At 42.6% G+C, this 16,605-nt stretch overlaps 2 protein-coding genes across 2 annotated transcripts in view; one reads left to right on the top strand and one right to left on the bottom strand.

The window, feature by feature from the left end:
• The window catches only part of T265_08551 (hypothetical protein), a gene marked incomplete at both ends in the record, with an annotated part of 28,436 nt that extends 22,208 nt beyond the window's left edge, over positions 1-6,228 (top strand). The window contains 3 exons of the mRNA XM_009174388.1: positions 1,491-1,701; positions 3,290-3,488; positions 5,313-6,228. Of these exons, the coding sequence (XP_009172652.1) occupies positions 1,491-1,701; positions 3,290-3,488; positions 5,313-5,712 (810 nt within the window). The remainder of the gene's footprint in view (positions 1-1,490; positions 1,702-3,289; positions 3,489-5,312) is intronic.
• Positions 6,229-11,008: 4,780 nt separating this feature from the next.
• On the bottom strand, positions 11,009-13,365 carry T265_14612 (hypothetical protein; the record flags this gene model as incomplete). The annotated part of the gene is made up of 2 exons (XM_009174396.1): positions 11,009-11,190; positions 13,227-13,365. Coding segments are annotated over 2 exons (321 nt in total), but the record flags the coding sequence as incomplete, so codon positions are not given.
• Positions 13,366-16,605: the final 3,240 nt, after the last annotated feature.

Genomic DNA, 16,605 nt, shown 5'->3' with positions numbered 1-16,605 from the left:
ACATTAATTTCCATGGACCTCATAAACTTGCAGGTGCAACAATATTGTGTCTAGTGAAATGCACTCATTTGCAAACAAATTTGTTTTGTGGGGAGACTCACTTGGAACCCAGCTGAATCGCTCGGGAACTGCGGTGACCTTATGAGCCCCCAAAAAGGCGAAACCGGCCGTGGACCATCGAGGAATTTTCAGCAACCTAATTAGTAGTGTATTGCGTCCATGCAAGCATCGCACTATCTCGAATATCGTACGAACTGAAGCATGAGGTGGCCTGGTGCGTCACATACAGTTGCTTAGAAACAGCATGAGCGAGAGATTCGACTGGGTTCCGGGTGGGTTTCTCATGAAAGCAATTTTGTTTGCAAATGTGTGTTTCGCTGATTTCGTGTAATTTGGTTTCGTGTAGGACATAAGGTGGACGGGGACTGCGCCTACCTAATGAGTCACAAGAAAGCCGAAACCGGTCGTGAGCTGTCGAAGAAGTTTCAGCAACTGTGTGGGTAGTTTCCTTCAGACGAGATTACCACTTGCCTAAGGGGAGAGATGGCTCATTGGTTAGAGCACAGATTTACTAACCGGAAGGCCATGGTTCAAACCTGACTTCTGCCTCTCGACTTTCCTGTCTAGGTTTGGGCAACCCTGGAGTATCCCAGCACTTGTGCTCCCTTCTGATGGCATGGAAGTTGGGCACCGAAAGGGTTTTGCAGCCGGACGATTTTTTTACTACTTTTCTTACATCAAGGAATGTTCTATGCAATTGACCTAATGTTTGTGCGAACTTTACAGATCGATTCTCTATCATCACAGTAGCTCTTCCTGCAAACGGAAGGCTGTTGGGTCCAGTCGGACTCTTGGAACAACTTCTGAGTCTTGTTTTTAGCTTTTCAATATGCTCAAGTTTACGTCCCCTAGGTTCAACCATCCAGTTCAACCTTGCTAACGACACATATCGACACTATGCATCGAGCTCATAGAAAGCTGACACAAACGGTTTTTTTGTGGTTCTTCACCTGGTTATCCTTATGACAAAATGCGACCGAGTCCTTCAGTTTTGTATATTCAATGGACAGTGGTATATTTCCACATCAGCACTACTTCAGACTTTCTGTATTTGCCATCAAACACTGATAAAAGCAACGTAGAAATGACATTCCCTTGACAAAGATCTACTGGAATTAATCACAGGCGTTATTTTCAGCACATCTCACGATTTTTGGTAGGACAGAAACATTTGCTGGCCGCGTCTTTTACGTTTGCTGAGCTCCATCTACAGGGGGAAGTGTGTTCGAAATATAAATAGGCGATAGAGTTGGCAAACTACAATCGTCAGTCTCTATAAGGGTTCATTTCTAGGGGGTTCACCCGTTGTGGTCAGATATCGAAACCATTAATTTTTTTACTTGGTAGTATTTTCCGATATTACTGACAGCGTGTGCAAGAGATGTCAGGTTGACATATTTACCGCTCAATTTTACGTTGCTTTACTTCAGATGGCTGTTTGGAAGTCAGCGCCTGCAATTGCTGCAGGAAATGCCATGGTTTTCAAGCCCTCTCCCCTTACTCCACTGACCGCTTCTCGCTTGGTCGAACTGTATGTCAAGGGTGGTTGCCCTGAACATCTTTTCTCCGTGGTTCTTGGCGGGAATGAAGTTGGGCAGAAATTGGTCAATCATCCTTTTGTTGCAAAGGTCTCTTTCACTGGTATGTTCTGTTCTTCTTGTCTCAGAAGAACCCTCATTTTTTGCCAGGCAATCATATGTATCCTGCAGTTGGTAATAATCACAGGGGGTAAAATCAATGGAGAACTTAGGAGGCTAGTTTTTAAGCATACACTGAAGTGGAGAAATTTATTTGAGACCTTAAAACCCAAGTAACTGGAACAGTTGTCGGTTGAGCTTCGTTATGTGCGGGCATGGTTCGTTGTTTGTTTTTGGCATGCATCCGTACCCCATTTCTCCTTAGCAATCATTTCGTTTCCTACAAGTGCCTGTGTTTCACCCGCATTTTTCTATAGACATACCAACCGCTGGTAATATTTTTCTTTCATAAGTAGGCATCCAGGTTCACTGATAGGGCTCGAGTGTTCCTCATTTTGAACGGAACATCAACAAGATTCACAGAATGACTCCTCTAATCCAACTTAGCAATGAAACCTAGCAACGCAATCTCAAATAAAGGATTCACAGTATTTGTATCAGTGCTTTACCGTGCGAAATGCCTGATATTTCTAATAGAATAACTTTAGGTATTACTACATCATCTTGCCGGGTTGAAAGTAATCTTGCCACTCAAAAACACGTTTTGGAGACTTTATTAAACTGCCCTTTTTGGCATCCGTACTCTCAGTTTGTATAAGAACTTATGTTACTTTAAGCTATTGATCAAGCTTGTTTCGGCCCGACTGCGTTTGTGAAATAATTTCCACGCTTTCTGCTCAGATTAAGCTCAATGAAGCCGAAAGCATAAACAAGACAGGTGAAATAAAACAGACTACTTCCCCAATACTCAGTAGTGACAATGTCCGTGCAAGTCTCTTATATGCTTCCGGTGTCTCGTGCACACAGCTGTTCCTCATTTCAATTGAAATCTGCTCCATAATTTACATAGGGGATGTTCCAACAGCCTCAAGTTGTAAAACCCGGGATTTCTTTTGTGGCCAGCAATGCCTTTGGTGCATCACTCATGAAAACAGTGGGAAGGTTACCCGTACATCTTCGCAGTTTTAGAATAAGACCTGTCAAGCGTTCCCATTTGTGTATTGGTTGGTGTTTCACGCAAAAGCGTTTCCTTAGATATAGCACAGCTGAATGCAGTAATGATATGCTGTAAATGATGTGATCTAAAATGCGCTGGAGAAACAAGACTAGCTCGGTTCCTCCAGTGACGGCAATAGCAGTTGTGAACCGAGAATTCGAAGGTTCGATTGTACTTGATCACAACAACCAATACATACATTCAAGCAGATGTGTCGGCTAGTAATTCATGGACTATCGACTGTGTGAATTCTTTATCTCGATAATGCTTTGATAGAAGTGTTAAAAACACCTGTTTACGGTGCACTTTTCGTAGTTTCGGTAGGATTGAATCATCTATTTCTTACCGACTCTTTTAACCACACGGCGCCAACTTTGTTCGGCCCGTCCTTGCCGGGAATATAGCTACTCCAAAAAAGGAAATCGATGGCGCATGCAGTTTCCGGCCAGATTATTATGCTTCTGTCTTTGTTTTCATTCTGTTAGTGTGTGATTTACAGTTTACTGGATTCCTTGTTTCGATACCAACTTTTAAGGTAGTGTTGCCGGTGGACGTGCTGTTCTGTCGTCTGCAGCGCACCGTATCATTCCGGGTACCGTCGAACTCGGAGGCAAATCTGCATTGATCATCATGCCCGATGCGGATTTGGACGAGGCGGTGAATGGGACGTTAATGGCAAACTTTTACTCTCAGGGTCAAGTATGCTCAAACGCTGCCCGAGTATATGTTCATAAGTGAGTTCCCAATGTTCGTCAGGCATATGACCGGAATTGAAGCATCCACTAAGGAATTTTAGCTTTCTAGTGCGTTTTGATCCCGGTAATAGCGCTTGTGTCCACAATGCTTTCCCGAAGCAGCTATGTGTACAATGGGACTTCTGTAATTCCCGCGGCACGGCCCGGGGGCGAGATGGCTCAGCGGAAGGTTCGTTGTTTGAACCCGACCTCAGCCTCTCGATTCCCCTGTCCTAGGCCTCGGCAACCTAGCAGTATTCCAGCCCTCGTACTTCCTTTGGGTGGAATGGCAGTTAGGATGTTACAGCTGAGCTAGTATGCCTGCCATTCTGCTAATAACGAGCCTGATGGGAAACGATTGATTTAGATCATAAAACCAAGTGCCTACTAATTACTAAAAATGCATCACACTATAACGTTCACTTCCATCTTTTAGTTTTAAGAGAAATGTGCTATTTTTCGTAACTTTGAAATAAATTTGCCTCAGTTGTTGCTACTAAAAAGGAGGGAACTAATTCGATACAGTTTATAACAAGATTTTGATGCGAACAACCACAAACGGCTACTACAGTGGAGAGAGATTTCACCTTGCCTTCTTTGATCATTTCAAACGCGTTTGAGATATTAGGATATATCTAAAGTCCTCTGCACCGATTAGTTCACCTGACGTATGTATGTGACTCAGGTTGCTAAAAATGGAGCCTTGTTTGTAGCGTGAAAATATCTGAGAATGTTGATGGAGATTTCGCCCTGTCAGTGAAGCCAGTCTATACTGAACAACTGTTTCATTCTCGTCGCAATCATCAGTAGCGCGCACCTCACGAAACTTCAGAGACTCTCGAACTCGCGACCTCCCGGTTAGCAGTTAGAACCCTAAGCCGTTCGGCCACCAATGCCTGGTCAGCGTTGTGATTAAGTCGCTCTTTGACCGGACATAGAGCCCCCTCACTCTTCATTCATGAGATCCACATCACGTGATCACGCTTGTTTACTGATTCCTCGAACAATGGCTTTTCAGATGGAGGTTTTGCCCTTTTTTCCCTGAGCAACCTCTATATTGGTGACAGTGCAAGGAGGTTTCGGAGTTTTAACGGAGGTTTCATCCTGTAGGCGAAGCCAATTTATGCCCAAAGACCGAGAAGCAATGTACAGCTGGTTTGGTGTTCAAACCGGGATGTCGCAGATTCGAGACTCTGGGTTTCCGTGAGATGAACACTGTTGATGATTGCCAGTGAGGAGAAAACAACTGTACAGTGCTTCTCGGTTTTGCTGGCAGGAAGCAGCCTTCATTGAAAATGATGTCTCCCATGCAAACTCTATGGGTGTTGCTTTCTGCTTGAAGATCTCACCATCGTTAAAGCGACTGGAAACCACCTGCCGATTTTTCTGCCAGTAAGCTCTTTTACAGTGTAGACGGATGCTAAAGATCACTTACTGCAGTGTTCGGATTTACTCAAACATCGGTGGTCAGCGTACCAAATGAGTTTTGGCGTTAAAAAATCTTATCTCTTTGTTCTTCACCAGCCTTACACCTGTTTCCATGTGAGTGGAGGTGCATCAAATTCTAACTGTACTAAGGCTTCAACAGGCTTCTCAAGTTGAGGATTTCTAGGACCATTAGGCAACCTACTCCTGTCAAACTGTATGGTCCAGCTTGTTTTATTGTTTCTGTCTGTTCATTCTCGCCATCCAGTACCTAGAAGTTCCATCCCTAGAAGAAGTTGCTGTAGTAACCTTTCGACCTTATCTTTAATTAACCATCGAACAGGTAAACAACTTTGAGGATCCATCTTACTGACATTTTTGCATCTTCCATATCTATAGAACTATTTTGAAGGAATTCCAAGCGAAGTTGTTATCTGCAGTAGATTCTCTCCGTGTTGATGACCCCTTCTGTCCATCCACGTCAATGGGTGCAATGATCACGGCGGAGCACAAGGAAAAGGTTCAGAAATACATTCAGAGTGCCATTGCTGAGGGTGCCACGCTCCTGACTGATGATAAACCAGCCATGTTCCCACCCGATTCACCGCTTATCTCGGGACACTTTCTAAGACCGTGTGTATTGACAAACTGTCGCGATGACATGACTGCTGTCAAAGAGGAAATATTCGGGCCAGTTTTGACACTTTTGACGTTTGAGAGTGAGGACGAAGTCATCCAGAGAGTAAACAACAGGTTTGTTCATCTATTTTTACGCGTGATTAACCATTGTGTATTTTAGTGAACTCGGTCTGGCAGGTGGAGTGTTCACTCAAAACCTGAGCACAGCACATAGGATTGCAGCACTGCTAGAATGTGGATCAGTTTACGTGAACAGCTACAACGTATATCCACCTGGGATTCCTTTTGGTGGATACAAACAGTCTGGGTTTGGCAGAGAAAATAGTCTGGATACACTCCATAGTTATACACAGCTAAAGGCTGTGTATGTGGAAGGCGGCAAGTTACCTCATCCGTTTCCCAGATAGCCACCAAATTACAAGTGATGATTCGGCTATGATCGAGAAATACCCGCGTCACTTTATCAACTATGATCTGCGATTCCTTCGGAACGCTATATTCGGATTATTGAAATTATGATTTTTGTAAATCTTTCATTGTCCTTTTTTTAAAAAAAATTGGTCCTAGATCCCGGAACGTTCGTCCATCCAGATCCGCTGGCAAAATGTGTGTTTATCATATCAAACACCAATACATGAAAAGCTCATCACAATGAAAAAAATCGAATCATTCCAACTTGGCTGTTTGTTCTCTTTGGTACATCTTATCGGGTAACCGAGTTTTCCCGAAAAATAATGCATGTTCAAGGTAAAGATGTGGTCATCTATCGAGAATTGAGATTCATCGGGTGGACCTAGGTGAGTTGGACATGGGACGCTTTGGTTAACTTTTTCTAGGCTGTAACCACCGAACCACACATCCGCCTGAGTCTTCGCAGCTGGCTATACGCCAGTAGTCTGGTTATTGTCAGAATTAGTCATCAGCTGGTTGAATCAAGGAATCCCAATTCAAGCCGACGCATTCCTTTATGTTGGCCATGTGAACTGAGATTAAGTAACTATCGTATTGGTAGCATTGAACTTGAAACCTATTCCTGTGATTTTGACTACTCTGCTGTTGATACCTTACGACTGAAACTATCTGACTAGATACTGGGAATAGCTTTCTAAGTCCATTGTGAAGAAGTTGGGCGGCTCCTCAACCTCTATGTATCAAGCTTTCTGGGACAAATCAAAGTACATGTGAAAAGGTACAATGCAATTGATAAATTGTGTAATTGCAAGCATCCGGGTACATGGGAAACGATTACCGGTGCAGCGGAACATGGTAGCTAGGTATAGCTCTATTTTTCCAAAGCATACCCTCATTACTTCTTCAGTGGATATAGGGACCAGTTTAGAATCGCTTGCAATATTCCTTGAATGGTAGGCTACCATAGATAGTGACTCTATCATACTTGCGGGCTTGTTAGAGGGAGAAACGATGGGGACGGAAATCAGTACGGGATATCAACTGCAGAGTAAAATCACCCCTTAACGGGGCGAAATTCCAAACTGTAAGGACTTGCGAGCGGCCTTCTTACAGATAAGTGGTTTTGTGGAAGTCTAACGCTTGCCTCGATATCTCTTGTAGTTGGCTCCCTTACGGAATAATAATAGAACATAACACCACTAACTTGCAACAGAATCTAAAGGCTCGTAGTGCAAGGTGAAATGATGGTTGCACTTGCGATGTCGGATGTCGGGTTTCACACACCGGATGTGTGCCACATAATTTTTAATGCCGGTCAGTTCATGAGTTAATGGACCTGAGCGAACACAGACGATAACGGATGGATACTCGGATATGGAATATTCATGTTTGCGGTGGGACAAGCCAGGTTTTCTTGAAATTTTTGTCAGATCGCTAACACTGCTATCTTAATGACACTATTAATAACGCGCATGCTGAATTGGCAGTGGTATTCCAGAGGCGAGTGAGACACTCCTGACCATGGTGATGCCAGTTGAGCCCCAGCGTTCCCGGTGTGGTGTTAATGTTAACGCTGATGGTAACCAGCTTATGACAGCTTACGCATAGCTAGCCAAGATGCCTGGATGCGGTTGCAGTCTGGTGTACGAACTGGGAGATCGTTAGCACTACTTATCCAGTCTCAGTGGCAACCTATGAAGTTTGCTAAATCACATATAGTCCTACCTAATTTTTTCGCTGACCTCGTTTAAGCGACTGGAGCATGAACACCGAAATCATTATTTTGATAAAAGCACCAAGTAAGCCTTCGTCGGGATGCAGTCTATCCGATCCTCTCAATGAACCTATCCGTGTATTTACGTGTTTAGCTGTTTGTCATTTTTCGGACCATCATCGCCGCTGTGCCTTGAGAGCAGCTGTAGTCTGCCTTGTGTTCATCTTCAAAATCAAGCTTTTCTATCACCCATTTTAATAACAAAAGTACTGACCGTTCAGCTGTGGTACCCTTTCGGTGCATAGCTGTTGTACAACCTGAGCGGAGCAGTAGAGCTGGAATACTGTCAGATTGCCAATGCCTAGACAAGAGCGTTTGAACTGCCAGATTGTTCATGAACAATTGGCTTTCTGATCAGTAGCTCCGCACCTTAACGACTGACCTATCTCAAGCTGGCTACCTGCCGTTCTCCCGAGACCTACACAACTTTCAGAAAAAAACGTAACGTGTACGTAGCTGTCTTTTAGCGATCCATCGAAAGGCTCCCAGGAATCCATGCGCTGCATGAATGTCTCATGAAACCTTCACCACAGATCAGCTTGGCGATCGTATCATCCGGATCGAAAATGATATATGTACTGTTGTTAGTCTCGACAACTATCACGTAAACGTTCTTCCTGAAAGTGATCTACATGCTTTGTTAGGTTCTAAAAGCTCATAAAGGCTATAAGCAGAGTATGGAAAACTTCAGGGGTTTAACTGGCGCATTCAATTTATTTTGTCTTCAAAGTACCCTAGAAGTGTTTCAGATAATGAAAGAGCAGCCAACAGCGGAAGACTATTAATTGGGTACCACAGTCTTGGAAGCGTTTACACACATGGGAAATGATCTTGCTGGTGAACTCCAAAGCTGAGTGTACAGCTCTCATCGCTAGAAATGAAACTGCTAAAACTAACAATACTTAGTCATGTCGCCTGCAGCAAATAAGCGCTCTTGCTCCACTGATATTTGAAGCCGTTCTCCCGACTGAGACAAAAGGTTTCTGCGAATCCCAGTATCTCCTCTAACGATAACGACATACTAGGAATCCACTGATTTGTTGACTTCGGGTGTATACGGACTTCTTATGGAAGACCCTCAGTGAATATTCTGAGGCTGTTTCTTGAATTATTTTAAGCACATGTATGTGGTTGAACGTTTTGGAAACCTAATGAATTCTAAGCAGATCCATCGCATACGCAGCAGTCGACACAGAGAGAACGTATTTCTTTTACTACATACGACTATTCATATTCATTGTAAGTTGACCTCTCCATAGTACAGTATAAAAGCCCATCTGATTCGTTGCCACTCGGTATATCAATAGTCACTTTCAGTGGTCACGGTACTTCAGATAAGCTACAGTGTGACTATGTTCTTCGGGTGCAATCGCTTACAGTGCTGCTCAGCAAGATCACTGTGTGGCAGCTATTCACCGTTCAAATGACGTAGAGCACAATAATCTCGTTTAGTACACTCACCTGCTTTATTAATCGATTTGAGCAATCTTCTGTTGAGGTTTGCATGGGACGAAATTTACTGAGAGATATCTCCACAAACTTTTAAAGATCCAAGCGACACAAATCAGGGTTGTAAGCCTAGTTGAAATTCATAATGCATGGGGCTGAATTAACTTGATCTGTTCATGTATTTGAACAAAAAGTATGGATAAAACGCAGCCGTTTGGATGAAGCTTGGAAGAGCCTTTCGAAAACAAGTCCACCCTTATTGTGCCTAGTTTATGATAACCTGAAAAAGAAGAAAAAGTAACACCGTTAGCTTTCGTTCCTTGTCCGTACTGATTGCTCCTACAAACATTCCACTGCAGTGCATTCTAAAGAGGATTCACTCATGGAACCAACTTCGAAATGACTACAATCCATTTTCGGTGACCTGTGATGACAGTTCAAATTTTTCTGCATGCATCTTGGTCCTGTTATTGGAGTTTATCTACTCTGGAAAGCTAATAATCAGCGTATAAACGTTTTATCTTTGTTTGGAATAATCACCGGTGAGTTTCTGACGAAAACCCCGCGAGATATTGATTGTTTACTGTGGAAGAATAACAGACACAGTTCTCAACAAGTCACGAAACTGCATTTGAGAGGTGGTCAACGAAACACCGCTCAACACCACGTCACGTTGGCTGAATCTGCGCGGTTGGAGCGTGTGATACTGTAGCTCGCCCATATTCACCTCACACAGGAGCTCTCTGCTCCAAACCTCCATTGAGATTCCTGAGGTTCGTCGTTCCTGGTCTCCACTAAAGTAAAGACAGTTGCACAGCACATCCCCGGTTATCGGGATTATCGAATCGGCCCTGCTTCAAATGGCCGAATGTAAAATCACTACCTCGTCTTTGATCAACCACCTTGCAAGTTTAGCATGATATTTGAGTCAAGCTGACACAAATCCTCTTTAGGCAATACGACTCTGAGGTCAAAAATCATAAATACTAGGTGTCCACGTGAGTTCCTGCAACTTAGTCACAGAAATGATTCCAACGAATCCAAAAGCATTCCACCATAGAATACTTTTCAAAGTAAAAATTACCCGAAACACAACAGCAAATAGTCTATGAGGACCATCTATCTCAAACGGCAGAATGACACCTGACACCTGACCTAAACATTAAATCATAAGTGAACGAATTTATCACACTCTGGTTCAGCAAGACTCAATGCCGACAACGGAGTAAATAGAATCATATTGGTTAGGAGGTCGTGCTGAAACGCTTCAAGCATTTTGACTTGGTGAACGAAATTGTCTGGAGAAAGCAGACAGTGCCGTCTCAAGGTCTTATATTACGTTATCGTCTGCGAACAATATTCGCTAGCGCAATGCGCTTTTGAAAGGAGCTGCTCAGGACCATCTTTGAATAAGCTGAAGAATGGCAAATACATCTCTCGAAAAAGTTGTAGGACCGACCATGATTTTCATGATATCCCCGGTCCAAGTCGATTGAAGGGGACGATGTTCGGTCGTTAAGTCAGGAATTTGGTCGAAAGCCCATAAGTCAGTCAGTTACCAACCGAACAATATGTGTATAATGGAACGGATGAAAGTAACTGTTGCAAAACTCTGAGATCATTGTTGTCTTGGGCGGTTGAAAGGCCCATCCATGCCACTCTGACCAGGCTTGTGGTAAAGTAGAAGAAAAAACGGATGTCGGAATTAGTACCGGTGAATTATAACATATAACTTCAGTAATGTCCTGTAAGTCACTTAACTGCCAACGCAAATAACAGTCGATATAGCGAACGACAACAACAACAGATCAATAGTGCAACGCTAGTCGAGACGAATGGTTGTGTCACGAGCATCCGTTAGAGTGGTGTTTTTGTTCATTACATCAAAGGCAACAGCAGAATCAATTGCTTTGGGAATCGCCATTCCAAATCCTTTCGTACTTTGTTCAAGCGTGGGATTTTGAATTACTGCTACATTGGTTGGAGTGAACGGATACTGAGTAGCTGAATGTAAACAATCTGGCAGACCCAGTTAGCCCCGTGATTTCGCCAAGCTCACTCTGAGGCTTCTGTGAGCTTGAAAGCCATTCTGTTGGCCTGATGAGCTAGAATTTCCCCGCTTTGTCTTTTGCTTTCTCCAAATGTGTCTGGTGAGGGGAGCGTTAGCAACTTCCACACGCGGTTTATAGTGGTGCTATGGATTTTGGTGAAGTGCAGTTCGTCACCATGACAACTTGACAGGCAAACATGATTGCGCAAAAACTTATGGGTCTAAGTAGCACACGGACCGATGCAAAACTGAATGAAAAAAGCTGTAGTCAATGTCCTTACTCGCCATTTCAACAGGATGTTGACATTAAAGAAAGCCAATAGGAGGGGATTCGAAAATGAAGATTCACCGGTCCATTCTAATAAGTTAGCAGATGTGACCAAGTTAAGGAACGCACTTAGTAACACACTAAGCGTTTGGTGAACTCAAATCAGAGCAATCCATATCTTGGTGGGCGGATTAAACTGGTCGGTTTGTTCTGCGTTTAAGATACCTCAGAATAAAAACAGCTCTGTGTTTAAGCGCGGATACATGCAACAGAGATCAAGAGGAACTGAGAATCATGCTGATTGGGAAATGTAGTATTTGCAATGAGAAAAAAATCGGATATGCATCGTCCGGTCTACTCGAGGTGTCACCAACACGACATCAAGCAAATACAACGGATTTTTAGCGACTGATTCTATTTAACTAAGTCTGTGGTGGTTTCGAAGGAAAATCGGCAGTAGTGGACAGAAAGTACACAACAGATTCGTACTTAACTGTCCTCTTTCGATAACTGGCTGTACGACCTTTCAACATGACAATGCTTCCATGCAGTCTACTTGTCTCGGATGGATGGCTGGAAATCGAGGCTTGAACCCCATCAAACATTCGGGGTAGTGATGGTCGAAATCCTCGACACAACCAAAGAAATGAGGGCAAAAACACAAAGGAGAGTACTTCCCGACTAACTTGATGCCGACTATTCTGAAACAGCACGTTTGGTGATCAACAATGAAACAACATTTTGTGTGACATAGTCAGTTTTGCGCTCAAATTATTTTGTTTTCGACAGCCTTTCACAACATGCCATAGAGGGTCATCTTACCATAATCACGGCCATTAAATCACAAAGCCCTGAACGTTGTCCAAAGCAATCTACACATAGGCGGGGTGATTTTAATTTGACAGGAATTTATGCAAAATAATGGGTGGCTCAACGGTAAACCGAGGGTTGCAATGAGTCAACGGATATGAATATTATTTTGCGAGTGTTATTTTTGTGGCATATCTCACCTGTGGTTCGAAAACACTCTACTTTACACTTAAGTAGGAAGCTTCTGTGCCACTGTTAGTGATTTTTCAAGGTAGTTAAATGACCGCTTGAAACTAGAATGAAAGTATATTTCCGGACACAGTATTTTGCTACCTTGCAGTTTCTTACGTGTGAACGAAGAAGCTGGCATTCAAAAGACTCTGTTCGAATTTATTCGATAAATTTTCAGTACCACCTTAACGCTGTTACTCTAACGGCGAGGATTCGTTGATGACCATTGAAAATATGATATCGATTACGCATGCACAAAACTTACCACGTCTCCTACATCTCCAAGGTACCCAAAAGTCCTTGCTGAAAATGTTCCAAAAACAGACGAATGTATTTTACTTTTTGCAACAGAAGTTAGTAAGCGAGCACTGATCATTTGGTCAAATGTTGTCTTGATTCGCTAAGCTGACCTTGTCACAAATCACCCCTGGATGATAGGAAGCCATAACAATTTCATAGGTGCGTATGTTTTTTACCTGTACTCTATACCTTAAAGAACTTATCATGGGAAAATAAATTGATCCACGTCTACGAGTACCGACTTTGTGGACTGGGATTTTTTACCTGTACTCTATACCTTAAAGAACTTATCATGGGAAAATAAATTGATCCACGTCTACGAGTACCGACTTATGTGGACTGGAAACTCACCCGCTATCAAACAGCTATCAAGATACTCACCTGTCTCATAATTTGCATTGCACAGGGATGTTCGGCAGCAAATACGCCGTGCATAACCTATCACTTCATACGGCCAACAGAAGGCACTGCATGACTGATAAACTCTTCTCCCTAATCCCACGATGAACAGTTCCTCAAACTGAAAGGACAATAACAGCGATACTAATGAGGGTTTAACATGTTGGGCAGTTGGAAATAAGAATATCTAAACATCGTGAACGTGTTTGGATCTCGGTGTGTTTTTTACAACAACCCCCTGTGTTCTCTTCTCTGGTCTGCTTAAATCTTCCAGATCAGTGCCCATTTTGTCGCCGCTTTTGCAATGCTTACTAGACCCCAGAATTTACCCCGCAAGCATCCTGGGCCATCACAATGCGTCAAACAGAATACCAAGACATTGAACTGCACCACATGTAAAAAAAACCATTCTGTCAACTAACCGCGCAGTACCGACAGTTACTTTCGGTGCGTTGAACCAGTTGTCCAGTTGCGAGGCTAAAATCAGTATGATAGCATACCAGAGTCTGTCTCACGGCTGTAACAAATAAAAAGAACTTATTTAGCCTCTGTTCACTGTTGAAGTAACTTTTCGATTCGAAGGAATAGTTTCTGTGTTATGGATGAAAAAAGAGATTAAAAATGTGAAATTGTCCTTTACCGCGAAGACTAACCGATTGCGGTGCTCACGAAAACAAGTAGGAAAAATTGAACTGGGGCAGTCATTTTACGAGTGCCACGGTCCTTCGTATGTCAGCTGTCTAGAGTTTTTATATGTGTGTGCAGATAATACTGATTGATTTGTTCGAGCGTGATCGAAATCAATAAATCGACTACTAGTTCAACCTAGTCTGGATCGAGAAGCAGTACAATGACTTTCAAGACACTCCTGAGGTTGTTCCTCGTTGAAATTCAATCACAGTAGCACTTGATTTAGAAAACCGGTATCGTTAGTTTCTTCTGTAGCAGTCTCCCAATATGTCCTCAAGTTTGACGCCACTGGTGAGTCTTTAATCGAGTGGGCAAACGTGTTTCACCCATTTGAAATACATCACTTGATTCCACCTACGTTTCAGATACCACACATAAATGCTCAATGAAAAAAGAACAGAGGAAAAGAGCAAGATTTTTCGGATGAACTGGCTAATGAATGGCTCCTGTGGATGCACAATTGTCAGTCATCTAACGCAGTTAGATTTGGGACTCGTCTTACTGACTAAAACTACTGGGACTGGAAAAATATCGACTTCACCATCCTCTGATAGTCAGAAACGTTCGACTTATTTCAACTTATTGCTCCTTACTTCGTTTTAAGGGCGAATTTGTTCAAACTGATGCCACAGTCCCTCTCCAGATGGAGGGTCAGTCAGTATGTTTATGCGATACGACGATCCAAGGCTCCATCGGTACGTGGGAAATGGAACTGGGAATAGTTCGTAACGCAGAATACAGTGTCGCGGTCTTCTCATTACCAAATTATCTCACGTGCAGAACAAACGCTTACACGAAACTTCAAAATCTTCTGGTGATCTGGAACTGTCGCGATAGAGATTCGACTCGACACTCAACGAAACACGGACAGAATTCACTGGTGAAATCATGCTTGAGAAATACCCTTTGATCTTATTTTCATTCGAATCAGTCTCAGTAATTTAACAAACTGACGAGTTGTTAAGCTGGAATGTTCTCATCAAGCTCGAAAGTTTGGAGAATGCCAAAACGAATAATGAGGAACTTTAAACCAGGTATATACGGAAGACAATGGATAAAAACTCATCTTCTATACATTTTCTTGCTCAGTAAACTTACAAAAAAGCAATTTTCGTTGTGGGTGGAGGTTGTGGGATACGTGTTGTTCATTTTCATATCTCGTCTGAAAAGTTGTCCTCCTGTCCTGGTATTCTGGTGTGGACTTACGAAGACAGGAGTACGAATAATCAAACAAGAGCAATGTAAATATGAAGAAAAATATTATTCTCAACGGTAAAATTGTTAGTATAAGTCCTGTAGGATTTCGGAAGTAAGCTTTTAGATTAAGCTTAATTAGATTTGACAGCTTACTCACAAGAATAAAGGTATGTCCGCTCATTGACGTAGCAAACTGAGCAACAATTCCCATGGGAGGATAATCCTTCTCAAAATCGGACACTGGAAAGAGTTGAATTTTCGCAACAGTCTGACATTAAGGTGAGATGTGTATTATTTGAACCTATTATCATGGCTCAATGATGTAGTCGATAAAATCCACTTAACAAATTTGTCTATCAGTTGACGTTCAACCAGAAACAGCTAAGTTGGTAAGGGTTATAGTACTGGACTTCAAAGAGATTTTCATATTTTCTATAACACTTTCATGTGAGTCTTTAAGTGGCTCATGAGTGACGTCATGCAGATGTCGTTTCAAAGCGCCCCGTCCGCAATGCCTATAAGAATTCGTTGACTTACAGGAACCACAGGACTGTGGATTGGCTGGTTTCAAGTGGTCATGCTAGGTGGTTAACCCTAGGATTCTGCTTCTTTTTACTAAACACAGCGTTCAATACAGGCCAGTATTAGGGTGAGCGGTACTTGTGCTTACTGTTTGACTTAGGACTACAGACTTTATTTGAGGACTCAAAAGTCCTTTGTGCAAAGCCCCGGATGCTGGAAACCACGCATACCTATCTGACGTCTCGTCAGGATCACAGTGCGCGGCCATGTCAAAGCATAACATAAGCTCTCTTTGTACAACGGTGTACGAGCAGAAGTCTTATAAATTCACATGGACACCTGCTCATCGTTAACAGTGCACGCGAAACTTGCGTGCGGGAGCTTCCTTAGAATCACTGGCTAATGTCCCCCAATGATCAACACCAGCTTATGAACAGTTTACTTATATTACGTCAGTAGCTTAAAAATCAGGTCTCAATTTTGGAAACGAAGAGTGAATTAGCATTTGGAAATGATGTTTTCCGGGAGAAGAAGAAGCTATGAAACCTAAGTTCACTTGACCCTTGGTTGAGACTGTTTGTTTGTAGCCTCTTGTTTGTAGCAAAGTGCGCTTGATGCGATTCTTACAGTAGAACGAAAATCTTTGGTACTTTTCTCTCTGGCCATAAGAATCGTGTAGGAAATTTCAGACCCGTTGGTGGAAATTAAAAACCGATGCCCTTTCATGAGTTTTGAAGCACGACCATACGTGGAGGAGCTGTATCATGCTTTAGAAATGCGTGGATAGTCGGTTCATCGTGCTTGAGAGATTCATTGAACCCCCATTTAATTATAAAAGAATTTTTATACTTTTCAATCAATTGGAAAAGGTTTGGAACCGATTGAGAAGTCATCTTTTCAGAAGAGCTTGATGACAATCGGTAGTTTTTATTTGGGCAACGTTTCGCTTTTG

This window comes from Opisthorchis viverrini (genome assembly GCF_000715545.1).
Source record: "Opisthorchis viverrini unplaced genomic scaffold opera_v5_226, whole genome shotgun sequence".
Taxonomy (NCBI): Eukaryota; Metazoa; Platyhelminthes; class Trematoda; order Opisthorchiida; family Opisthorchiidae; genus Opisthorchis; species Opisthorchis viverrini.
Note: the sequence above shows the minus strand (reverse complement) of the source record. Positions and strands in the feature narration are given on the sequence as shown.